We start from the raw sequence: 27,771 nt of genomic DNA, 5'->3' as shown, positions 1-27,771 counted from the left end.
TTACTACACCATGAAAACCAGATATATTTGTATGCCAGTTAAGCAAAACCAAAGGAGTTATTTTCAAGTTGTACCTCAGTTTCAAATGCCGTTAACTCTCCGTCTGAGGTTCCCTGATTATATTACAGATATATATAAAACAAAGTATTTTGCTTTTAGCAAAACTCATACTTCATCTTAACCACACATATGAAAAGCTATTTTAGAGCCATTCCATTCCAGACCTTGATACTTATTTGGAGAGTAACTGCTTTACAATTTGTATTGGTTTCTGCTGTACAACAACATGAAATAGCTATTAAGTATACATATATCCCCTCCCTCTTGAGACTACCTCCCACCCCCAACTGGACCTTGATACTTAATGTTTAAAACGTGACAGGAAATGAAGCAAACAGTCTTACCTCTTTAAAACATTTCGCCTTCATTCTAACACTCCACACTGTTATTACATAATATTAGCAGATGTTATTAGTACAAAACCGTGTAAGTGGACAAGATTTTAAAACATCACTGACTACACGATACCTAATTACCTGAAATCATTTCACAAAGCCTACTTTTTCAATTATAACCTAACAAATACTTAGGTGACTATTTCCTTCTTTACATTTTTCTGAATTTTGAAATATTTTAACAATTATTTGTATAAGGCAGGAGAAAAACAAAGTGCACAATTAAATGTATGCATGGACTTAAGTTCCACCTTTGTGGTATGTGGAAAAATGGAGTAGACATTCAGCTATTCAATGAAAAGAAATGACAAATGCTATACACATACACACAAACAAAAAAACAACCAATGTAAGGAGTTACAATAAAAATCTTTATTTAAGTTTGGTCAGTACAGGTAAGATATACTGGAGTCACAGAGCAATATGCATTAACAGGATACAACAATTCATAAAAACTGAGTAACTATGCACACAAATTTCTTAAACATTCAATCACCTAAAGAGAAAATGCACAGATGTATGGTGGGAAAAACTGTATCTAACACTGAAACTACTATAGGACTCCTTCAACAAGTCCAACTTTTAGTGATAAAACTACTGTACTGGGCAAACTTGGCAGTCATAAACCCACATCTACTCTGACAAGTCTGAATGGTGCATAAGCATAGTAACAGCATGAGTAAGAATGCCCTCACACAGCACAGGTTCTAGGGTAGACACAGATTCACACAGACATCACTGTGTTATACTTTAAGCAAAAAGTTCCATTTACAACTTCACATTAACTCATATAAAAATAACCTGACCCTACACAAAATGTCCTTTTAGCAACATTCAAAGTAATTAACTGTTACAATTTCCAAAGTGGCAGAGGTATTGAAGCAAAGAAAAAAGGAAAAAAAAAAAAACCACCCACAAAAAAGGCAAATTGTGACAAAAGTATGCATTAATTAACTGGACAGTATCCTCTTCCAAATTAAATGACACTGTATAAAAATTTGCTGGAAATTTTTTTGTTTTTTTACAAAACTGAACCCTGTACATTTACACTTGAGTCCAAGCCATTCTGAACGTGGCGGGAGGCCGCAGTTCGGTTACCTTTCCCACTCACAGGTTTCTCCTCTTGCGGGTCATGACTGGAGTCTGTGTCATTTGAGTGGTGTGTGAGAGAGTTTTCACTGCCCGTGGGAGAGTCTACACTTTCATACCCCGCACTGAGTTGGTTTACGTAACTACTACCTCCTCTGCCAGTTCTCTCCTCCGAGCTGCTGGAGGCCTTATTCCCATTCCCTGGAGAAGAAGGAAAGTCATCTTCGGCTGTGTCCCCCTCCCTGTGAAATCCAGACCCAGACGTCCTCTGCCGGGAGGAACTGCCATTACTTGGTCCGTTGGCCAGACGACTGCAGTCTTTACCTGTGGCCTCTGCCTGTCCTACAGGCTCCGAAGATGTAGTCCTGCTGGTACTCGGGCCTGCGGCTTGAGACTGCTGCTGTTGGTACTGAGCCAACTGCTGGCGCGTCTCCTTCAGTTGTTGCTGAAGAACTAGAATGGTACTCTGCATACCCTCTACTTCTTCGTCAAGTTGAATGATGAAGTCATTCAGTTCTGTGCAAAGGAGAGCCAAACCTACTTTAATATCTCTTACAATATAATTAAAAATACTTCTTAGTGCCTGCACAAAGCTAGGCAGTCAATAAATGTTTAAGTAAACAAATACAATTCTAAAATCACGAAAGAATATTTTAAGGTTTTGCTTAGAATTTTAAAATAGCCATTCAACAAGTTTATTTGTGAGAGAAAGCAAAAGCCTGAATATATAAAAGCAACCAAATTTACAACGATCCAAACTATCTGGCCACATAAAACTGGTTACAGCCCACAAAATCTGTTCCACGTTTGCCTGCCTATGGGCCCACACGCCTGGCCCCTTACTCCACACCCGCCTAGTCCATGTTCAGCTCCACAGCAGGTGTAGTCCCTGGGGAAGCCCTTGATTCCAACACTCCAAAGAAGCCTATGCTGTCAGCAAAGATTATTCTACATTCAAGAACAAAATTCAGAAAAAATAACTCTTGAAACTGATGAAAATACAGTTATCTATGAAGTTCTAAAAAGGTCTTGGGGTGAGGGAGTTCCTTCACTACTATACAAAAAGACTCCTATTTAGTGTATTTACAAATAGTAAGAGCTAAAAACCACCACTTTGAAGAGGCAATTTTAAAGATATTGACTACTGACCTTCTTTGCAATTACCTGCAAAGTTGCAATTAATTTAATTTTAAGAGAGACTGGGTGTTTTTCTTACTAATTTTCTTCACAAAGGAGAAAGAGCATGCATGCAGCTGTACTAGACCAGCATGGTGGCTGACAAGTTCCATTTCTTTGGGCAAATAATTACATCTTATTCACTAAACAGAAACTCTGTATTTATTTCTTATTTTTGGCCATGCCTCGCAGCTTGCAGGAACTTGAGTGACTTGACCAGGGATGGAACCTGGCCCAGGAGCTGAAAGCACTGACTCCACACCACTGGACCACCAGGGAATTCTTCCACAATCAATTACATATTTTTAGATCCCTGGACATGGCCAAATATTTCCAAGATCTACACTTAGAGAAATCGGTTAAGTGAAGATATTAAGCACTGAATATATCCTTTTAAGCACTGAATATAAATTTATATAGCTACAGAATGCCTTATTAATACAAAAGCCCTCCCCTAAAAAAACCCCACCCCTAAAAAAACAAAAACTTATGAAATTTGCACAACAAACAACTGGGGGGGAGGGGGAAACCACCACTAAATTAAATGGCTTTGTTTGTTGACTCAACTGGAAATATTTCACTTATAACTTCATAGAACCATTGGTAGAGATTAGCATATAAAGACTCTAATCTATAATACTCATGCCTGGCAGTATTTTAAAGCCAGTGCAAAGTTAACCAAACTTTTCAAAAAACCCCTTACCATCCTGACTGCTTTTAAGCTCCTCACTATATTTCTTCTGTAAAGCCAACTCTGCTTCAAGTTGTGCAATACGTCCCTGGGACAGCTGCCTTCCAAGCTCTTGATTCTCCTGGATAAGCATTCGACACTTCGCCATTAACTTTTTGCCTGTTTGGCTGCAAAGGAAAGAGCCATTCATCACAAAATGAAGACAAATTCTTGACAACCTTCTTTGTTTGAAATTATTACAGCAACAGATATAACACATACAGAATATAACTCTATGTCACAGTAGACGCCTGCCTACAATTACCATCTTCTTTTCCGGACACATCCATCTTGTACATTTCAGTATTTTGCCAATACAGCAGCAAAGATAAAACCTGAAGAAAAAATACCTAAGTGGCTACTTTCTATTACATTATAATTGATTCTGAAATCTACTTTTATCCCAAATTATAATTTGAAATACAAACAGGCCAGTTATTTGACACACATTTCAAATATATCAATATTAATAAAACTCTAAGGTACTTAGCTTTATGAAACAGAAAAGTTCTTGAAAGGGTAAATGCAACATCAACCACAAATGTAAACTTCTACCTAATATATAAAATCAGTACCTATAAATATACAAATGAGAATAAATTCTTGCTAGACCAGTGTTTATAAGGATGCCTGTTAATAGGCAGTTCCCACAAGAACGTTTATTGCATTAAGTGAGGCCTGTTCAGTAATTGTTTTTAAGACTCAAGACTATTTCTATTTATCAATCCCTCAATTAACTTTATATGATATATATGTATATATATATTTGAGCTGTCTTAAACTGGGATGTAAGTTTTTGAAATTTTAATACTAATATATGGTGAAATTTTATTCATGTTGAAAAGATTATCCTTAGGACACAAAAATAAGATTGGGGTTATTTAGCATAAATAATCGGAGAAGGCAATGGCACCCCACTCCAGTACTCTTGCCTGGAAAATCCCATGGGTGGAGGAGCCTGGTGGGCTGCAGTCCATGGGGTTGCTAAGAGTCGGGCACGACTGAGCGACTTCACTTTCACTTTTCACTTTCATGCATTGGAGAAGGAAATGGCAACCCACTCCAGTGTTCTTGCCTGGAGAATCCCAGGGACTGGGGAGCCTGGTGGATTGCCGTCTCTGGGGTCACACAGAGTTGGACGTGACTGAGGCGACTTAGCAGCAGCAGCAGCAGCACAAATAATGCAAATATGTGAGTATCTGCCAAATTAGGAATGCCATACTTTCTACATGCATATATACAGCAATTGCAAAAATCAATCAAGGTTCATCCTCTATATATTACTAATAAGAAGATGTACTGTGAAGTAATATATAGGGCAAATCAAAGCCCATTAAAAGAATAGTGTCAGCAAAAAAATTTTTCATCAGTAAGATCATTCTCAACTTTATGGTAAGAATATCAAACTGTCCCTTTCCAAGTCTCTAAGGTAACATCACAATTGTATGCTTAAATCAGAACTCTTGCTGACACTAAGAAAAGCACTCAAGTTTTACTGAGACACTGTTATTGGGGTTTGTGATGCAAGATTTCTTTTATCAACAGCACATGTTTTAACCCAATGTGATTCAAGTGAAAGTTTGTGATATATTTTCCTTACACAAATCTGAAATAAAACCTGGTGGTTGCTGGTGGTGGTGTTTAGTCAGTAAGCCGTATCTGACTCTCTTGTGACCCCATGGACTGTAGCCCAGCAGGCTCCTCTGTCCATGGGATTTTCCAGGCAAGAAAGCTGGAGTGGGTTGCCATTTCCTTCTTCAGGGGATCTTCCCCATCCAGGGACTGAATCCGCATCTCTTGCATTGGCAGGGGATTCTTTACCACTGAGCCACCAGGGAGGCCCAAAACCTGGCTTACTATTGCACAAAGAAGCCTCACATGAAAACGAGTTAGCACGTGGGAAGGGTTCTCTCACAACATGGCAACTTTATCAGCTGATATCTGTTTGTTGCCATTACAGCTCCAGATTTCCCGTATTTCCTATTAGCATCCTCAGACTTTAGCCTCTACTGAATAAGAGAAACCAAATGAGGAATTAAGAAACAGGCACTATCATCAGAGACAGAGGCTTTCCTTCCATTTCACTGCCTATGCTTCCCCCAACTCTGCTTTCTTGTGAAAACATCAGTTTACCAACCTGAGAATTCTTTTGTATCAAATTTTTAAATACAAACAATTGTAAAATCAATAGAGCAATTTGTGACCTGACTTAACCTCATAGAAAGTACCAAATTCTAACGCAAAAATATTTCATTTATGAAGTCACGCCTTTTAATAAATGTTCTAAAAATAATCCTATCACTTCTAAAATGATTAAAACAAATCTGCACTGAATGTTTTCTTTAAGCATTCTGTAATTTTATGCCACTTTACTATGTTGTGTAAAATTTGTGTTGTGTTCATTGTATCACAAAAAATGGTAAGAATCCAATTTCAAGAAACCTGGCTCTGGAGTAATTTTTTTTTTAATTAAAAAATATTCTAACCCATTGCTAAAAATCAAATAACTCACAAAGAAAAAAGTAGAAAATAATTTAAGAGAAGGAACGGATACTGTACACTGCTTTGTTATCAAGGGGAAGGGATGAGGGTATTCTGAAGGTGTACACACACAACTAACTGTTTATAAATGCAAACTGAAAACTGTCAAAACTCTGCAACATCTCCCTGTAACTATTCTAAAGTATACACACTGTCACATGATTGAAATATTTTAACTAAAGTGGACAACATAATTCAGGGGATCATTCTCTCTCAAAATTTAAACAATGAAAAAGTGAAAAACAAAACCCACACAACCCATTCTATTTGAATTATTGCAGACAGAGTATTGACTGAGCACTGTTTGTTTCAAATTAATGATGTAGTTATACCACCCAATGAACTCTAGCTTATAGTTCACTTTTTACAAAATTCCCTTTATAGGTGGTTAAAATAAAGTAATACAATGAAAATATTATACAACCATTAAAAATGGTAAGTAACCTAAATATACTAAAAAATGGAAAAAAAGTCCAAGGATAAAGGGGGCCTGGGGAAAGTCATGCTACAAATCATCTATATGTACATATGCATGTCCGCATTTGTTTAAAACCAATACACATATAATTACTGTATATGCATACAAATTATCTTGATACCCAAGAAATTTAAAAATGGTCACTATTCCTGGGGAATAGAAAGGGCAAGGGGAAGGTCACCCAGGAGTAAAACTTATTTTACACCTCTACTTTTCTTTATGCTGTTTCAATCTTATACATGAGCATGTGTTATCTTATTAATTAAACGTTTTTTAACAATAAGAAAAAACCCCACCTCAACGTGACTGTTACTTAAGTGGCAAAAGAAAAATGCTTGGCTAAATTTGAGTACATAATACCTTTTATGAATTAATTATCTCTTGACCTACTGAAAATACGTAGCCCATTTCTACTATATTCTTTAATGACATAAAATATATACAAAAGCCTTAATTCGGGTACAATAAGCTAATTTCAAACAGATGTGGTTACTTACCCTCCAACCCCCACAGTGAGAATCTTAGAAGCGGATTTCTTGCTGTGAAGTCACACAAACCACTTCTTCAACCCGCCCTCTGCCCCACAATCAGTTCCCTCAAGTACAGACATACAAGATACTTACAATTGATTGGAATGATTAAGAGAGAACTTAAGTCACCCTTGTTAAAACTGCACTTAAACGTTGGGACAATCTGGAACATTTTATCTTCCACTCATCTTAGACTCCATTATCACCAAGTGAAAATTCGCATTGGTGACTTATAGAATGATCTGACGAAAAAATTCACCTCCAGGATTGGATGGAAGCATGAAGAAAATAATGCCTCATTTATCTAATGAGCAAATGAATTTGCTAGAAATGATCACTATACTTTTTTTTCAATTCATAAAATGTCTCACTTAGGCCAGCCCACAGTTCCGATATATTCTGTCCCCAATCTTCTGGCAGGCACCCTGTAAAGCTGTCCCACATTAATTTCTACTGCAATATCCTGGGACAAGGTGTCAAAAAGCAACAAGTGTCAAGTCTCTTTGTTTTTTTATGATAACAGCTGGAAAAAAGTAGGTCTTCAAAAAATGAGACACAGAGCCTTTTCCTTCACTTTGAAGAGCACACCAACAATTTTTTCCAAATCAATCTGCTCTCCACAGCGCCCCCCCAATCAAAATGTTAAAAGTACAACAAAATCATCATAGTAATCCTTGAACTTAAAAAAAAAAAAACAACTATTTCAAGGCACATTTAATTTAATATCAAGAGTGCAATACAAAAGGCCCAAATACAATGAAGGAACACATTCCCCCATTAACACCAACGACAATGCTCTTTCAACATGTGCCTGTTGAATGGATGGGGATTTAATAAATTTCACTACTGAAAAAAAATAACGCAGTGAGTCTCATCACAGCCAATATCCTTATACAATCTAGTTGTGAAATGAATGTTTATAACGCTTCAAACAGTTTAAAACCTGAAGTTTGACACCACACCTTCATGTTTGTACAGTCCTCGGTAAGATTATCTACAGTATTAGCAACCATTCAAAGAACAAATCATTGAGTAAAACCACAGATTTAAGGCTCAATCAAGTAATATAGAGCCCCAAACGAAATGGTTAAATAGATGAACTACTTGTACTGACATCTATTATTTGATTCACTCATGACTATTAAGTTGGTTCTTAGCAAATAAACCCTTTAAAGGCAAAATTCACCTCATTTGAGTGTGACCCAGAAGTTCAACAACAATCACGAAGTCCACGGTCTTATTGGCAAAACTGATATACAGTGTCTCTAAGTCACTATGCTCAAGGTTAAGAGCGATGCATATTCCATCTTTACATTTACTGGAATTTTACATGTTCAATTCATGGTTTTAAATCTCTAGGTTTTCATTCCTCCAAACTGTCTGAAGACACAGTGTGCCACAGACTTAAGACTTCTGTTTCTCCCTCTATTTTCTTCAAACAGAAACATTTCTCAAGTGTCTACATGTTCTAGAAGGGGAATTTTTCGGAGGTGGCCACTTCTTCGGAATAGTCCGACGCCATCAGGCCTCTGAAGCAAGGGGAGGGGGAAGAGAAAAAAGCTGAAACACAAGGTTCATCTGGTAAGTTTTACATTAACCTTTACAAGCTGGATAGTATAAGAATGTGGCTTTTTGGCTCAAAAAGTCTGAGTCTTGGTGTGGAAACGAGTACGTGGCTGTCCCACCACAGCTTTCTCGCAGTGGGACTGTCAGGGAAGTCTTGACTGGGGAGTATGATTTGTTTACCTATCAGGCGTAAACTTCCAGGCACTCAGTTCATTTTGGGCTTGTTCCAGTTTGTCTTTAGTCTGTTCCAGTTCACTTTTCATTTTTAGGAATAACAAGTTGATCGCTGGGTCCACCATTGCTGATCTCAGTTGTGCAACGCTAGGCTGCTGGACTTGCTTGAGGTACTGGATCTGAGTCTGCGCAAAGCAAAAAAACCCCATTACTACCAAATCAAAGGAAACATACCTAAGATGAGGAGATAAAATCCCTTTCTGTTCACTGGTTTACCAACTTGCTTATTAAGCCCCTCTCCCTTCTATCTTAAAATCCTCTAAAAAAAGTACAAATTAAGAACAACTATTTAGGAATTCCCTAGCAATCTAGTGGTTAGGACTCAGTTGCTCTCACTGCTAGGGCTTGATTTCAATACCTGGTCAGGGAAGTTAAGATACCACAAACCTTGCAGCAAAAAAACTCCAAAACAAAACAAAAAAACCCACAAAAAAGAACACTCACAAAACTAAGGTTATCCACGTAGGAAAAAAAACACCATTTGACTTCATTCCATATATGGAAACTTTAAATATAAGGAAACTACATGTTGGCAATCGAAACAGTACAAAAAAACAAACAAAAAAAAGTTGCTGTGTTTATTAAAAATGCTGATGCCCAATGAGGGAAAAAAAAAAGGCAAAGTTTAAAATATTAATTATTTAAGAGTATAGTGATTTACTCATACAAATCTGTGCTTTTGGGAAACTGTTCCCTAACATTACACCAGGTACAAGATTACAACTTAAAACATATTTGCATTTCTAAATAAAAATACATAGTACTTACATATTTACATGAACTGGCATTACAGCTTTAAAAATAGCACCTTAACCCAAAATTAAGCACATATTCACTTTTTTCCCTCCAAGCAGATTTGAATCACAGCATTGTAAAGCTGAAAGGTGACTGACCTGGTCCAAACTGCTTAGTTTTGAGAGATTAAAGAAGCCGTTTGTTCAAGGACACAGTTAGTTCAATGCCAGTACTGGAACTAGAATTCTTATTCTCAAGCTTCCTGACTTCCAGTCTAAGGCTTTTCCCACCATACCAAATCTCTCTACTTATATATGAAACCTTCAATTTCAACTCTGGTTGTACTGTCAGCACAGTTTTAAAATAGGAAATACAGTTGATTAGCATTAAATGCATCACTTTCTTCACACCCAAAGTAGATCAGGTTCAAGATCCTACTCCATTCTAAACCTTAAATAGGATTAAAAATAATATTTCTAAAACAGCTATTAATGTCTAACATGAATTTAGTAAAAGATACAAATATACTAAGAGGATCAAGCTATACTTAATTACTACTTCACCAAGAAAACAGAACTAATTTTCTTTCTTTTAGCTTAAGGAATTTTAAAAGTTTACAAAATGAAATGCCCTCATCTACTACTATAAGCTTGCCATTTCCTTGTGATTTTTGCTCCTGCTGCCCTTTCTGCAAAACCTCACTGTGTTCTAACTGAAAGATCAGTTAAGTGCTTCAGCTGAGATGTGCAGAGAAGAGCTATTAAAAAAAAAAATGTGGCTGGTAAGTTAGGTTCTACTTGGAAAAAAAATCTTAAATCTAGGTTGAGATGACCGAAGGGTGAAGAGGCAGCACCAAGGCTTAGATTAGGAATAAAATGATCAAAACTGCCAGTGTATATGGGATGGCTGTAGAATCGCTGAGGTGAGTCAACAGCACATACTGTCCAAGTTAAGTGGTTAAGAAGTGCCCGGACCAGGATGTCAAGAGTAGGGAGGACTCAAGAGGCAGAAATCAAGACACACTGGTTTTGTGAGACACTATCATTGGCACCATCCACTCACACTACCTACCAGGTGCCTGCATTTGGAAGGTAAGAGCCATCCTTTGCATGTGTTAGCATCTAGTACAGTGCTGTGTCAACAGGGAAACCTAAAACTATTAGTGAGTGAAGGGTTGAACCTAGAATCCGAAGTATCACAAAAAGAAAGAATTAACTCATTTTGGGACTTGGCACTTCAGTAGTACTACTCATACCATTAGATATGAAAATCCCAAGAGGAAAAAAATTGGAGGGGTGTTACAGAAAACAAAACAAAACCCATTATACTAAGAATGTTGTTAAGACTTCTTTGAACCAAGTACCCAAGTTAAAAAAAAAAGTCAAAAGAAGGAATGCCAAAAGCCAAAGTTGGGGAAAGTGAAGACATAGAAGTGATGAGAAAGAGAATTTTCTTAATACAATGACCTTACAGAAAAAAATGTAGTGGCAGTGAAGGTGGAAAGTAACTGGTAGAAACAAAAGGAGCGCTGAGAAGATACAGACAATAAGAGGCTACCCTTTTCTTTAGCAAAGTAACAGGTAAAGAAGTCATTTTGAAAAAGTGAAGAAAGGACTGAAGACTTGTGCAAATGTGGACACAGGAAGAATAAAGACTGTGATTAAATCCTAAAGAACATTTTATTGGTGAGAGAAGGAAAAGAAATAGAAGTGTGTCCCATAGATTATTAACCTCCAATGACCAGAATACTGGCTTATGCATTAGATTTTAATAACTATCAAATGGATATTACACAAAATTATTCAAGAAAACTGCAGCTTTTAAGATTAGAAACAACAGGGAATTTCTTTGTGGCACAGAGGTTAGGACTCAACGTTTTCACCACAGGGGCCTGGGTTCAGTCCCTGGTTGAAAGTGAAAGTCACTCAGTTGTGTCCGACTCTTTGTGACCCCATGGACTATACAGTCCATGGACTTCTTCCAGCCAGAATATTGGAGTGGGTAGCCTTTCTCTTCTCCAGGGGATCTCCCCAACCCAGGAATTGAACCCAGGTGTCCCACATTGCAGGCGGATTCTTTACCAGCTGAGCCACCAGGGAAGCCCAAGAATACTGGAGTGGGTAGCCCATCCCTTCTCCAAGGGATCTTCCCGACCCAGGAACCAAACCGGGGACTCCTGCACTGCAGGCACATTTTTTAGCAACTGAGCTATCAGGGAAGTCTGATTCCACAAGCTGCGTGGCATGGCTCGAAAATGAAAAGAAAAAAAAAAAACCAAAAGTAATAAAAAACAACAGGGAAAGAGCTGCCTCTATCTTATGTAACTTACATATAAAAACACTAAAACAAGGGCTAAGGCTGTTGAAGACAAAACTGAGTCTAAATTCAACCAGGGTTAAAGGATCAAATATGTCAATAGATTTCAGATATATGTAGACATGGCAAACAGTACAAATGAAAGGTGTTAACAATTAAAAGGAGACCCAGTAGAAGTTGATACTTAGTTTTCTGTAGAAAGACATAAAGACAGCAAAGGAGAAATTAACAAGAAAGCTTGCCAAGTAAAATGAGTAAATGGTGCTTATACCCTCAGGTATTATGTTACTTAAAGATATATGAACCAAAAAAAAAAAAAAAAGATACATGAACCAATACATTAATTCTCATAAATTACAGAGATTTCAGAGAATAACTTAAACTTCTGACTTCTTGGCCACAAAAAATTACTTTAAATCCAATGATGAGAAATTATGTATCAGAATTTTACATTTAGCACACTGAAGCTCAAAACATATCTACCTTAACAAAATGTACATGTATAATTAGTATTAATTATATAAAATTAACTTAATGTGAGTTAACACACAAAATAATGTGAACCAAAACCCAAACCCTCATAAAGGTTAAAACATCTGAAACACTTACAGTACACTCTTGCATTTCTTGCTCCTTGGTTGCTAGTCGCATTACAAGAATGTTTTCCCTGCGTGCAGATTCTTGCTGCTGCTGCTTTAGTTTTTCTTCAGATTCCCTTAAGCCAGTTACATCATTAGCTGATGATTAAAAGGAAAAAAATCCCAAAACATCATGAAACATAATTTAAAGATCAAACTGAATTAACCAAATTAAAGTTCTGACTCCCTTTGTCAAGGATAATAAAAACCATGGTACAAAAATTGAAGTCTTTAGTTTCTATCCTAAATTAAACTTTTATGACAACAAACTTCATTCTTGATCATGAGTGCTTTTTCAAGAGTTAGTGGTGTTAAACTGGTCCACAACCACTTAATGCTAGATGGAATTATGCTGTTATAGTCTCATCTGTTCCCAAAAAAGACAGGAAATTCCATTATTTGCATTTGTTTCTACTACAAAGTATTCACAAAATCCTATATAGTATTGTTTAACCTCATCAATATAAACATGCCCATAACTGCACAGCTAATTATTACTTTAAGCTTTCACAAGGGTTTCCCTGGTGGCTCACTGGTAAAGAATCCACCTGCCAATGCAGGTGATGTGGGTTCGATCCCTGGGTTGGGAAGATCTCCTGGAGTAGGAAATGGCAACCCACTCCGGTATTCTTGCCTGGGAAATCTCACTGATAGAAGGAGCCTGGAGGGCTACAGTCCATGGAGTTGCAAAAGAATCAGATGTGACTCAGACATTAAACAACACTATTCACAACTTTTATGGGTTATACCATAATTATACAATTGAGATCTTAAAATATTAATCTTTCTGAACTTGGGAAACTGTACTGGTTTTTACACTCGCAAATAATATGTTACTCTAAAACTCAGTGAAAAGTGATAAAGACTAAAATGGTCTAAAATTATAAACTTTATTATTTTCAGTAGATTTTGGAAAAATCCATAAATACACAGCTATCTCCTACTGTTACAATTTAAGCTATCATAAATTTAATACCAGTTGCTTCTACATTTCCCCCTGCTAGAGTAATAACTCATGTTTCACTTCAAGTATTTCTGTGGAAGGGCTACATCAAGGAAGTTTCAAGTAGCTGTGAATTTCCCTATCTGTGCACTCTCAGAACCCTGTCGTTCAGTTTGAAGTCATGCTACTGTTAAGATTACTGTATGTCTGTCTTCTCCAATGACGTGAACTCTTCTAAAAGAGAGATCATGTCTCCTTCATCTTTCTACTTCCTAGCATCAAATGCAGTGCCTGGACATAGGTCCTTAATAAAATTCTAGAATAAAAATTACTTAGTAAAACGAACTATCCTGTGCTTATAACAACAATCTAAAAGGAAATATTCACATAGTCCTTAGGAAGCTAAAACTCTAACTTACAGTTGAGATCTGTGTACTTGCCCTCCAAAGCTTGCACATAGGCTTCATACTGTTTCCACCTAATACAAAAATAAAGCCACGTTAGTTATGTTTAAACTGCTTTTACTAAATATACTAGAAATCACATCCATTAACTTTAAATACTAAGAATTCCACTGTGTGGATTTTAATGTCGCTCCCATTTTAACAGGGGCTTCTTCCCAGGTGGCACCAGTGTAAAGAATCTGCCTGTCAATGTAGGAGACACAAGAGACTCCAGTTCAATCCCTGGGTCAGGAAGATCCCTTGCCGTGGGAAATGGCACCCCACTTCAGTATTTTTGCCTGGAAAATCTCATGGACAGAGAAGCCTGGCAGACTACAGTCCATGGGGCTGCAAAGAGTCAGACATGAATGAGTGTACATGCACACACTCTTATTATTTTAAGATAATTATAAATCTAGTTTAACCCATAATAAGCCGTAATAAATTAGTCACTTTAAAATTATTCCTTCTTGAACTTATAGGCGTTAGATAAATGGAAGTACAGAGAAAAGTGTTCTCTGCTGAGTATACAACAAGAGGCGTTCCCATGAGTCAGATCACACACCATACAGGACAGCGTTATCACTGACGTTCAGCATGATGCCTGGATTGTAAAAGGTGAGTGAAAAGCTCACCACCACTTTTCAGATATGCTGTCCACCTCAAACAAAGGCATTTTTAAAATGTGCCGAATTCTAAGGGACTGAAGGTGATCTCAGCTCTTATGTGAAAGTAGTATGTGCTTTCTGACAAAGTAATAAAAAAGGGGGTCTGTCCTTTTTGTACAGTATAAAAAACAGAACATACTATTTTTCAAAAGCATATCTAATTGGCAGAAACAACTTGCATAAATGCCATACGCTATCTGGATCTTTCTTTATTTCATTCCTCTACCCTCAATATATAGGCTTTAGGACTTCCTTGGTGGCACAGTGGGTAAGAATCTGCCTACCAATGCAGGGGACACAAGTTTGATCCCTGATCCATGAAGATCCCACCACCCTGGAGCAACTAAGCCCATGGGCCGCAACTACTGAGCTCATGCTCTAGAACCCGCGTGCTGCACTCGCCTAGAGCCCGTGCTCCACATGAGAGAAGACACTGCAATGAGAAGCCTGTGCACCAAAACAGAGAGTAGCCCCCACACTCTTCAACTAGAGAAAGCCTGCATGAAGCAACGAAGACCCAGTGTAGCCATAAAAAAAAAAAAAAAAAAAAAAAAAACCTCTCAGGGCTTCCCAGGTAGCTCAGTGGTAAAGAATCCACCTGCAAATGCAGGAGTTTCAAGTTCAATCCCTGAGTCAGGAAGATCTGAAGATCTTCTGGAGAAAGAAATGGCAACCCATCCAGTATTCTTGCCAGGATAATCCCATGGACAGAGGAGCCTGGCGGACTACAAATCTATGGGGCTGGATACAACTGAGCGTGCGCGCACACACACATATATATATACACACACACACTAGTTGCTCTAGGCAACTATTGCAGATAACAAACTTTCCCCAGTCTTATGTTTAAGCAACTGCTCTGGACGGTAAGCTGTCTGCTACCTTGCTTACTGAAGAAATATGTTTTCAAGCTGCTCTTCAGTTAGACCTAACAGGAGACCAAAGAGGAGTTTATTCAACGTTTCGGGATGAAAAAAGATGTTTCTTTTCTCCTTTCTAAAAGTAAGATTTTAGAAGAAAAGACAAATACAAAAGCTCAACCGCAAACATCCTTATCAAGAAGATAGAAAAAAAACCTACTTAAAAGTCATAACCATACCAGAGACAGAAAGAGAACATCAACACACGAGTAGTGTATCACGAGCATCTACATCAGCAAAAAACAGCAAGAGTAATTTAAAATGCTAACTATTTAAATTTTATATGCAGGAATATAAAGTTATGCAATAGGAAAACTATCCTATGCATGAGACGATGGCAAAGAAAGATAAAGAGCATGTCCACAATAGAGGAGCTAAGGAGAACGAGCACAGACTCTTAACAAACAAGGGAGCACATCATCTGTGTCTCCCTATTTCGCATGCGTGTGTGCATAGTCACTAAGTTGCGTCTGACTCTTTGCAACCCCATAGACTGTAGGCTGCCAGGCTCCTCTGTGCATGGGATTTCCCAGGAAAAAATACTAGAGTAGGTTGCCATTTCCTCCTCCGGGAGATGTTCCCGGCCTGGGGATCGAACCCGTACCTCCAACACTGGCAGGCAGATTTTCTACCACTGAGCCCAAACCACCTTTACTCTCCCCCCACTTCCAACTTGTTAAATTTACTCAGTTCAGCAAGTAAAAATTCCCTGAAATTTCTAGAGGAAAAAGTTCAATAATCTTGCAGGCTGCTCTGAAAAGCATTAATTTTTATCTAAAAGTTATTTCATAAAAAACTTACGACAGTGATAAAATGCAGAAAGAATACATTTAAGTTATAAAACACAAAACATGTGTGATCCCGTTTTCTGATTTCTTACATTTAAAAAATGAGTAACATAATGCTGTACTTGACAGTCTGCTTTAGTAAGACATTTATAAGACAACCACAGAAATTCAGAGCTGGATGTCATCTTTAAAAGTAATTAAATCCAACTCTTTAAACTTGCAGATTAGAAAATGAAGGATATAATGGTGACTAAAGTCACAGTCACAAGACAGATTAACTTCACTTTATCAGTAAATAATATATTTCTTTCATGAGAAGAATATCCTTGAAGGCTACAACTTTTCCACATGTTACATGGAAAAGGGAAAAAAAACCAAAAACATCAAAACAAGTCTATTCATTTGTTAAACTGAAAGCTTTCTGAGAGCAGTGTCTTTCCCCATACCGTTATATACATGAAGTACAAATGCTTCTCTAGTTAAGAGTTCTGAACACATGCCTCTACAAGAAAAAAATTTAGGTTACTTGTCAGTCTAGAAGTTACCCAAGCTAGTGCTTTAGTTCTTTAAAGTGTTATGCTTTCCCCAATGTTTATACAACGAAGAAACAGGCCATAGAAAAAAATATATTAAATGATCTGAAGATGTGTTAACATTAAAAACGAAACAGTATTTGATATAAACACTATTGTATAAAATCACAACATAATGTTCTATAGAAAGATTTTTATATTTTTCATAAAAGAATATTTTACCTTAGAATTAATTCATCTCGTGCCATAACTTTGAAGTCTGTTTCACTCAGTCGAACCTACGAAGAGAATTAAGATATAAACTAAGTGCTCTTTCCAAAAGTTTTAAAACAAGTAGATAAAAAAATAGTGGCAATACCAAATATGGAGTGAAGATGCAGAGAAACAGCATTCATACATTGCTGCTGAGAATGTAAAATGATACAGCTGCTCTGGAGGTAATTTGGTGGTTTCTTTTAAAACTAAAAATGGATGTTCCATACAACCCAACATTTATACTCTTAAGCACATATCCCAAAGAAATGAAAATTTATTTTCACACAGAAACTTGTATAAAAACGTTAACAGCAGCCTTATTTGTAATAGCCAGAAACTGGAAACCACCCAAATGTCCTTCAACAGGTAAATGGTAGGCTATGATACCACGAAGTACGATTGAGCAATAAAAAGAAACAGACCACCAGCATATACAACATGGAGAAAGCGCAAGGAAATGATGCTGTGAGAAAATGAAAAGGACCCTTAATACAGCATTATTTCAAGTATACAACATCTGTGAAGTAGCATAATTACGTAAATGAAGAAATGATTAGTGGTTGCCAGGAGTTGAGGATAGAGTGGGAGAGGATGGATGTGGCTATAAAGAAAGGAGTGGCATCGAGAGGCTTGTGGTGATGGTTCAGGTAACTGTTTTGGTTGCGCTGGTATTTACATTAAGTACAAGTGATAAACTTGCACAGAACTACACACACACAGAATGTGCATGTAACTAGTGAAATCTGAGCATGTGGACTGTACCAGTGGTCAAGCTGCTGGTTTTGATACTGTTACACAGGATGTTAACATCGAAGGAGGCTTGGTGAAGAGTACACAAAACCTCCCTGTACATGTCTTTGCCGCTTACTATTATTTCAAAATAAAGTTTTTAAAGATGAGAATATTCTAATAAGATGAAACTGCTTTGTAAATTGAGAAATATTGTTTTCTCTAAGCAAAGACTATAAAGCTCAAGAACCTATCCTAATATAAAATTCTTATTAATTTCCCTTATTAAAACATTTTTATTCATAAAAACGGTTCAAATTGTAGCATTTGCCACAATGTAAGTGTTACTATCAGAAACAAAAGAGGGAAAATCACTGTAGCATCAGAATATATTACTAAGCCTAACTGAAAGCACCCAGTAACTCTCAGATTATTAAAGCACTTGACTTTCTAGGATAAAAATTTCTATGTTTACTATCCAATAAATGGTTCACTTAAATACTCACTGGTTAGTAAGCACATATTCCCGCTTTCCCAACTGCATTATAAATTCCTCTTAGAAAATGTTATTCCTTTGTAACCTCTTTTGTGTGTGTGTCACAGTGCCTAAACTGAATTAACACAGGAAAATAAAACAAGGAAAGTGAGACTAGAAAATAAAACTTAACTGGAAAAGGTAGAATTTAGCTATTTGTTTGTTTTTTTTTAAATATAAAAGTGGTTTTGCATTAAAACCAAAGGGATTTAAGTTAGGAAGAAAAAGAAAATAAGTAACTTAGAGGATCTTGTAAAATACTTTCCTACTTTGACATTATTTGTAGCTACGTAGCTGCAAACAGTCATATGATAAAGGTTACAAGTAGATCATGGGGATACTACAAGTTTTCCAAAGGCTGAAAATGTTCTTAATCTACATTACATATAGATACGATGTCTCACACATTATATACCCACAATGCTATATATAACTGATAGCAAGCGGGAAAACAAGCAAACAATATGGACAGTCCCTTCCACTCTATTATTCAAATAAAGTGCTTAAAAACTGCTGAGAAAGCAAACCTTTTTGGGAAGAGGTTCTTCGTTGGTCATCTTGAATCCTAGAAAAGGAATAAAGACAAGAATGTCACCTGATTTTCTTCCAGTTAAGGTAGAAACAAAATATACTGGCTTTTGCAAAAGAATTTATTACTGAACTCAGTTATGACCAAATCATTAGGTTATTTTAATTAAAACACATCTTTTAGACTAGTTTTAGATTTACAGAAAAGTTACAAAGGTATTACAGGGTTCCCGTATACTGTGCACCCAGGTTCTCCTTGGTTAACATCTTACATTATTACTGTCATTAGGTTTTGTTTTTTTTTTTAAAGAATTCTCTCATAAAAAAGTTGATCATTCTTTGTAATGTTCCCACAAAGGATTGAAAGAAATGCAATTTTTCAATGCATTCTTACAACTGCCCTGTGAAAGACATCTCGCAGCAGAAAGGACAGATCTGTGCTGAAGTCAGATACTGGCCTCAGGCAGTATCCCAGGCATCTTGTTAAAAGGATACAGAAGGGTAATACCAATCGATAAGCCTTGCCTTTTACAGAATTAATATTGTTACAGTAAGGTCAAGTTTATCACTGTCATAATTCACCACTATACAATGCAGGAATGAAGGTATTTACACCTTAATAAAAATATTCCTACATTACCGACATTATTTAACTTCATATCACAGAATAATTTGAATCTCAAAATTAGCTTGTTATTCCTAGATATCCCTTCTAGTAATAGTAAAGTCATAAATGTCCCCTTATATCGTAAACCTTTAGTTTATTTTACTTACCCATACTTATTACAAACTCTGTTAACTATTAAAAAGCTAACCAAAGAGAAGTAAGCAAGTTATAGAGATGTGATGTACAGCACAGTGACTATAGTTAGTAACATGATATTATATATTTGAAAGCTGCTAAAAGAGTCAACCTGAAAGGCTTCATCACAAGAAAAAAATTTTGTAACTATGCATGGTGATGGATGGTAACTAGATTTATGAGTGCTTCTCTTGCAATGTATATAAATATCAAATCATTATGCTGTACACCTGAAAATAATGTATGTAAACAACATGTCACATGTCAGTACCTCAATAAAAAATAACCAAAGAATCTAGAGTATAAAACTGAGTTTTAAAAGCTACTTGACTTTTAGTGAATATTTGAGATTCCTCAAAAGAAGATGATCTTTAATACCATTTTTTATATTACATACAATCCCAACTCAAACATCAAATATTTTAATCATACTGTCATTAAACCCTGATTTTCAGAACCCTGATCTTCAACTCAGTACACTGAGTTGAAGAAATCAGTACATTTTAGAGAAAAAAAAAAAACAACTATATATTGATTATGCCATCAATTAACTGGTTAATTCTTCCCTCTTTGATGATCTTGTCATTGGATGTAATGAACAAAAACCTGAGTATGTATCATTTGCTTCTGAGCTGATGTAGCTGATGAAGTCTCTCTGACCAACTAATACCTAAGAAGACACAGTTGTATTTCTACTTTTTAAAAATCAGTATTTTTTCTCTTTAAACTGACCCCTGCCTACTTTAGGCCCCTTATCACCCAGTTTATAGCCTCTGTTGCAGGTTATAGATAGCTGTTTAGTGACTATCCTAACATGCTTCTAATAAATCTAATCACCTGAGAAATAAACCCTCACTGTGTTTAACTCCAGAGGCCTGACTTTAATGTACATTTACTAGACTGCAACCTCTTGGAATCCACATGTCAAGTTTAACATTTCCTTGGAACTCCCCATTTGTCCAGAGCTAGATAGTAGGTTCGGAGAAGGCAATGGCACCCTACTCCAGTAATTTTGCCTAGAAAATCCCATGGACAGAGGAGCCTGGTAGGCTGCAGTCCATGGGGTCGCTAGAGCCGGACACGACTGAAGTGACGCAGCAGCAGCAGACAGTAGGTAAATATCAGTAACACATTTAATTTAAAAAAAAAAAAAAAAAAAAATTGTGCCATTTGAACGTCACTAGTATACAGTCAAAGCTATGGTTTTTCCAGTAGTCATGTATAGATCTGAGAGTTGGACCATAAAGAAAGCTGCTACTGCTGCTAAGTCACTTCAGTCATGTCCGACTCTGTATGACCCCATAGACGGCAGCCCACCAGGCTCCCCCGTCCCTGGGATTCTCCAGGCAAGAACACTGGAGTGGGCTGCCATTTCCTTCTCCAAAAGAAAGCTGAGCACCGAAGAATTGATGCTTTTGAACTGTGGTATTGGAGAAAACTCTTGAGAGTCCCTTGGGCTGCAAAGAGATAAACCCAGTCCATCCTAAAGGACATCAGTCCTGAATATTCATTGGAAGGACTGATGCTGAAGCTGAAACTCCAATACTTTTGCCACCTGATACGAAGAACTGACTCATTGGAAAAGACTCTGATGCTGGGAAAGACTGAAGGCGGGAGGAGAAGGGGATGACAGAGGATGAGATGGTTGGATGGCATCACCAACTCAACGGGCATGAGTTTGAGTAAGCTCTGGGAGTTGGTGATGGACAGGAAAGCCTGGCGTACTGCAGTCCATAGAGTCGCAAAGAGTCAGACATGACTGAGTGACTGGACTGAACTTTAAGGTTGAGCACTGATGAACTGATGCTTTCGAACTGTGGAGCTGGAGAAGACTCTTGAGAGTCCCTTGGACAACAAGGAGATCAAACCAGTCAATCCTAAAAGAAATTAACTGAATATTCATAGGAAGGACTGATGCTGAAGCTCCAACAGTTTGGCCACCTGATGCGAAAAGCTGCCTCACTGGAAATGACCCTGATGCTGGGAAAGATTGAGGGCAAGAGGAGAAGGGAGAGAAAGAGGATGAAATGGTTGGATGGCATCACAGATTCAATGGACATGAGTTTGAACAAACTCAGGGAGATAGTGAAGGACAGGGAAGCCTGGCATGCTGCAGTTCATGGAGTCGCAAAGAGTTGGACACGACTTAGGGACTGAAAAAAAACAGTATATAAATGTGTACTTATTTATTTGTCCCTCTTCTGTATATATAGTAATATACACATTACTATATATAAAACAGGTAACAGGTAAGAACCTACCATATAGGACAGGGAACTCAACGCAATACTCTGTAATAACCTACATGGGAAAAGCATTAAAAAAAAAGTGGTATATGTATAACTGATCCTTTTTGCTGTACAGCAGAAACTAACACAGCATTGTAAATCAACTATACTCCAATAAAAGACAAAAACCAAAAATTGTGCATACCAATCCCTTGCTATCCCCTCATATCCGGCTTTATTTTTCTTCTCAACTCTTATCACAAGCTGACATTTTGTATACTTATCTGTCTACCCCAGGGATAGAATAAGTTCCATGAAAGAACTGTTTCATTCACTGCTGATATCTCAATACATAGTATGCACTCAAATATATGGTAAATGAAAATATGAACAAATGAATCAGCTTCATTTACTATTTAAATTGTAAAAGTGAACTAAATAAGACAACCTAATTTCCCCCCCAAATTACCCAAGATGACCATACTGTAAAATTCTGAGAATAAACTCAATATAACACGTACTTTGAGTTCTATGACTAACAGCTTGAAAACAGCTAAATTTACCACTACGGATAGGTAGTTTACCTATCTGGTTACTAGGCACCCTAGCTACTCAGAATTTTGGTTGTAAAACAAAGTTTCATGGATGATATTCAATATAAATTAGTTTAATAAACTAGTATATACTTGTACAATTTGACACTTCCCCCAGGTTTATTTGTTCATTCTTTTCTTAAAACCATGAGCTTAATTAGCAACAAATAAGCTAATCTGTTTTTTAAAGGATATTTAAAGGAGTGGTAAACACATGAAGAAAGTTCTAGTAACTCCACTTTTTTGAAGAGGGTGTAAACTTTGAAAACAAAAAACAGCAGAACCTCTGAGCCTCACTTTCCCCATCTCAAAAAGGATTACCACTGCCAAAGCTCAGAATTACTGTGCTATTTTTGAGGACATACATTAATCTTTAGTATAGTAACTGACACAAAGTAAGCACTTTGTTAGTTTCCTTCTTCCCACTGGAGAGAGAAAAATCACCACAAAAAAGACTCAATCACTCTTTAAAGATTCTGAGGAGAAAATTGACAAGGATAAGATCATAACACGCTCCTGTTTCTAAGCCCTACTGCAGCCCCTACTTGGTATCTCTGATTTTTAGAATTCTAAACAGTAATTTACACTTCTAACACTAGCTTATGTTCCTTTTTAAAAAGTCTGACACTAGGTAGAATTTAATTACACATTGTTTAAAGGATATATAGATTTTCTTTATAAAAATAAATGTCTAAATTTGTAATGTAAGTCAGGGATAAATACAGGTTTTGTACATATGTTTGTGTTTTATATGTTGACTCTCAATCACCTATCATTTCACATATTACGGAATATATGACTTGGGAAATCAAAACATCAGCATTTCGTAGGAAATTGCTTCCTTATCTTTAGCTGGTGAAAAGTCAATCTTGGCTTGAGATTCTATGATATACCACAATAGTTAAATGGACAGTGTGACAAAAGGCAAATTAGAAACAGGCTTAAAATTTAAAAGAATCAACATTCAACTATTTAATCCAAACAGAACATGATTCTCAATTACAACTTTCATATTACATGTGCTATAACACTTATTACTCCCCAAGGTACTTTTTTTAGCACAAGTGACAAGCACAATAACCACCTAAATTCTAGATTCATAAAGACAATGGATATACCAGGTTCTCAGAACAATCTATCAGAAAAACAGAATGACTGGAAATATTATTTGGGGTTGAATCTTGAAGGGAAAAAAAAAATGAATATATACCTAAAGCTATGAATCACTAGGTAATCGGCTCAGATTAAAACAGCTATTAATTTAAAAACTCAGGCTTGAGGATCCCAAATTTAGTGCTTCTTAAAAGTTGGTACCAATGAGGACAGGTAATTCTTCCATTCCTCCATCCTTAATAATGATCAAGCTTTGCAAACTGGACAATGCAGAAAAACAAAACAGAAAAAAATTAAAAACGGACCAATTTAGCTGCCCTTAGCAAGTTGAAAAAGACTGGCTGAAACATGGTTTCAAGTTTTATGTAAAGGTTTGTTATCCATGTGGATAACACAGATAATATAGCTCAAGTTTAGAATGTCAAAAGTACCTTGTACTCTTGATGCCTTTACACTGAGAAACGACATTATGATGTTAAGTTCAGTTCTGGTTGGTTAGGTGCCTAGCATCCTATATTCCAGGGCTTCCCAGGCTTTTAGCATTATGATCCTAAGTCATGAAATTCCGTGTCAGGAAGATCCACTGGAGAAGAGAGGAGCTACCCACTCCAGTATTCTTGGGCTTCCCTTGTAGCTCAGCTGGTAAAGAATCCGCCTGCAATGCGGGATACCTGAGTTCAATCTGTGAGTTGGGAAGATCCCCTGGAGAAGGGAAAGGCTACCCACTCCAGTATTCTGGCCTGGAGAATTCTACCGACTGTATAGTCTGAGGCTGCAAAGAGTCAGACACAACTGAGCAACTTTCACTTCACTTAATAAAGTAGTACCAGATGGTGTGGGCTTCCAAGGTGGCGCTAGTGGTAAAGAACCCGCCTGCCAATGCAGGTAGACATAAGAGACACAGGTTCCATCCCTGGGTCAGGAAGATCCCCTGGAGGAGGGCATGGCAACACACTCCAGTATTCTTGCCTGGAGAATCCCATGGATAGAGGAGCCTGGCAGGCTGCAGTTCATAGGGTCGCAAGAAGTCAGACAAGACTGGAGCGACTTGGCATGTACCAGATGACACAACTTCAGTAACAAACCAGTACCTTGCTGAAACTAATTGTAACTAAATGCAAGAAACTAATAATCTGACACTGTACTAATCAAGGCACAACAGCAGAAAGGGTACTAGCTAGGAATCGGAAGACCAGCTTTTCTTAACTTCGTAATAATCAGTCATGTGATATTGAGCAAGGTATTTTCTTTAGATTGCAGCCTCTAAATCAGCAAAGAGGATGCCAATTTCCTGCCTCACAAAGTGCTACAAATCTCAATGCTCTAAATACCATAAAGATGCTTTACAAACAAATATAATTCAAATAAAATACTAATATTAGCATAAGAGAATTTTAACGTGCACTTAGGAAAAATTAAATTCCACCAATTACATTTTCAAGAGTTAAGACCATTTCTTTATAGCACGGAGTTCTAGCCTGATGCACCACCTTTATATCTAATGGGATATAGTGTTAGAGGAATATTGAGAAGTTTTGTTCCAGTAAGCTTAGTACTAGAATATATTTAAGCCCCAGGTGGCTCATCTACCTGCAACGCTGGAGACATGGGTTCAACCCCTGGGTCAGGAAGATCCCCTGGAGAAGAAAATGGCAAGCCACTCCAGTATTCTTGCTTGGGAAACTCCACGATCAGAGAAGCCTGGTGAGTTACAGCCCACCGGGTAGCAGAAGAGTCAGACAGGACTTTTAGAGGCAAAATAGTGGGAGATAATTAATAAAAACAAAAATAAAGCCAAATACTGTCTAGGTCTTGTTTTGCTAAAGGATCCAACAGAAAATTTTTAAGAAAAATTTTTTTCAAGGGCAAGATAATGTTCTATTGTATGAAACTGATCAAGACCTCTAAAATAAACAGTACTTTCAGGGGAACTGTGTATTACATATATACATACTTAGATGAATGTAAGGGACTCTGAGTGCTGTAACGGACTGGACAAATATAATTATTACAACTCTCGTCTCCATGCCACAAGGCTATGAATTTTCTGTATTTCTCTCATTTCTGACAAATACTCAAAATTCAAACAGGTGAAGTTCTAAGTTAGATGAGTTAAGTCAAAAAAATAGCTGTGTCTGGGATACACTTGATTATCATTACTTTTGTCAGTTGGGACTTAGAAATTTAGGTAGTTTGCCTAAGTTCTGCTACTGGGAAGTGAAAACACTGATCACTTAGCTGTAACTAACTACTTAAGATAATGTAAGATCTGAAAGAATTGTAGGAATACAGCGAAACAAATCACTGAAATTTAACCTCATCCTTATCACAAGCCCCAATATCTTTCCCCAACTTGCCTAATCAGATGATACTAAATGACATATGTAAATGTGTAACACTTAGACATCTTGAAAAGATTTTCACGATAGTTTTTTTTTTTTTTAAACGGGGTTTTGAATGGCTACAATATGTTTATGTTATACAAAAGTGTTTATGTTATACAAAAGTGTTTATGTTATACAAAACTTAATGGTCAAAATTTTTAAGTAAAACACTCTAGATAATCACTCTGCTATACACCTGAAACACAACAGTGTAAATCAACCATATTTCAAAAACAAAAAAACAAAAAAACCCGGTAGAATTTGTGGTGACAGACCTGTGACTTCAACTTATCCTCCTCAGTGATGGAACTAAATTCTGAAATAGAAAACTAGGTGAACTCAGGACCATAACATTCTCGTGGAAATATTTTTCTACCTTCCTCTAATCTCGGGAAAAGGATCATTTCTTCCCTTATGAACACGGTTATTCCGGATTTTAACCTAGTCCTTTGGGATCAAATATCCAACTTCATCAAAACAAACGTGGACATTTTTCCACTACGTGTTCCCCACTGACTAGAGAAATACGGTTTACAGGGATCCAAGGCGAGATTTTAAAATTTCACGAAACCCTCGAATTCACTATTTTTTTTTTTAGAAGGCATGCACTCATTTAAAAATGGAAGTCTACAAGACAACGCAGCTGCAGTAGGAAGCTACTGCGCGATGTGAAACGTGCTCCACGGACGCGGCTTTCCTCCCCTCGGCTCATCGGCGCCGCCACTCCTGACGATCCTGCCGAGGGAGGTGGGGGAGCCCGCGACGCCGAGGCGCTGACGGGACGGGACGCGCGCTCCGAGGGGACGGCCTCCCGGCGTTGCCGGTCCCGCGGGAGCGCCCACCTCGCCCCCGGCTCCCTGAGAACCGAGGTAAAATGGCCTCGAGACGGCGGAAGTGTCGTCCCTGTGAGCGGGCAGATGGCGGGGGCTAACGGGAGGCCGGGGGGCCCGGGAATCCCGAGTCCGCCTCCTGCGCTCAGCTGGCCCCTTCCGGGGCCGGGCGGCCGCACCTCAGCCGCCTGGGGACTCGGAGGTCCTCGCCTCCGCTGCGGCCGGCGGCGGCCCGCACCTACCTCTCCAGACGGAGGCCGCGCCGGCGCCCGCCCAGTCACATAGGCCGACCCCGCGCTGTCCTCTCGCCGCCCAGGCCGCCCGACCGCGCCGCCGCCGCCGGCCCCCGCGCTCCTCCTCCGCGCCGCAACCCCGGCGCTCCCCTTTATTTGCGGGTCTCGCTGCCACAAAATGGCGCTGAGGGAGGAAGCGAGGCCCCGACGCCCCACCCCCTTCCCGCTCCTCCCGCCGCCCCGCCCCGCGCCGCCGCCGGCGCCCGCCCGCTTCCCCGCCCCGCGGAGTTCGCGCCCGGCCCACTCACCGACGGGTAGTGCCTCCCGGACGCGGTCGCGGCTACCCGCCCGCCGGGCCCCGCCGCGAGGAGAGCCTAAGGGAAGGCGCCTGCCAGGAGGCCCGCGGTCGCTCAGGGAGGAGCTGCTCCCGGCAGCACGCCTCGCGGCCGCTAGAGCCCTAACAAGCTCGCCGGGGGGGTGTGAGGGGGGGCGGGGAGAAGAGCTGGCCTCAGGGAAAGGCGAGCCGCGAGGTCGCAGGTCAGCCGCGGGGCATCACGGGACGGGCGGCGGGGGTCGCGATTGGCGGCGCTGGGTGGACGCGCTCGCCGGGCCACCTGCGGCTGCGGCGCGGCCTCCGGCGGAGGAATCTGGGCGAAGGCGGTGCGTGATTGGCTGCCCTTTGGTGCAGCGCCCAGCGGTGATGCTTCCGCGCGCTGGCGGGCCAGGTGCAACTCTCCTGAGGACGGCCTTAGGCGGCG

The 27,771-nt window shown here is 38.6% G+C and overlaps 1 protein-coding gene across 11 annotated transcripts; it reads right to left on the bottom strand.

Annotated features, from left to right (window-relative positions):
* Positions 1 to 805: 805 nt before the first annotated feature.
* Positions 806 to 27,403, bottom strand: WTAP (WT1 associated protein). Of its 11 annotated transcripts, XM_059889755.1 has the most exons (10): positions 27,023 to 27,183; positions 25,157 to 25,311; positions 21,894 to 23,826; positions 18,830 to 18,867; positions 17,006 to 17,061; positions 13,851 to 13,909; positions 12,460 to 12,587; positions 8,746 to 8,924; positions 3,424 to 3,578; positions 813 to 2,060 (listed from the first exon to the last, which is right to left on the bottom strand). In XM_059889755.1, the coding sequence occupies exons 4-10, from the start codon at positions 18,857 to 18,859 to the stop codon at positions 1,477 to 1,479; spliced, it is 1,191 nt and encodes a 396-aa protein (XP_059745738.1). In that variant the 5' UTR covers positions 18,860 to 18,867; positions 21,894 to 23,826; positions 25,157 to 25,311; positions 27,023 to 27,183; the 3' UTR covers positions 813 to 1,476. The 11 variants fall into 11 exon arrangements, with proteins under 11 accessions (NP_001106725.1, XP_059745738.1, XP_059745739.1 ...); XM_059889756.1 differs by lacking the exon at positions 25,157 to 25,311; XM_059889754.1 differs by lacking the exon at positions 27,023 to 27,183 and having other exon boundaries at positions 23,664 to 23,826; positions 25,157 to 26,093.
* Positions 27,404 to 27,771: the final 368 nt, after the last annotated feature.

The sequence above is a fragment of the Bos taurus genome, chromosome 9 (assembly GCF_002263795.3).
Source record: "Bos taurus isolate L1 Dominette 01449 registration number 42190680 breed Hereford chromosome 9, ARS-UCD2.0, whole genome shotgun sequence".
Taxonomy (NCBI): Eukaryota; Metazoa; Chordata; class Mammalia; order Artiodactyla; family Bovidae; genus Bos; species Bos taurus.
The sequence above is the reverse complement of the archived record's forward strand: the minus strand, read 5'-3'. Positions and strand labels throughout refer to the sequence as shown.

Coding starts and splice junctions, on each gene's coding strand:
- WTAP (XM_005211091.5), bottom strand. CDS start 18,859: ATGACCAACGAAGAACCTCTTCCCAAAAAG. Junction 17,062..18,829: donor AAGAACCTCTTCCCAAAAAG/GTTTGCTTTCTC, acceptor TTCTCTTCGTAG/GTTCGACTGAGTGAAACAGA. Junction 8,925..12,459: donor AAGAAATGCAAGAGTGTACT/GTAAGTGTTTCA, acceptor TGCTTTGCGCAG/ACTCAGATCCAGTACCTCAA.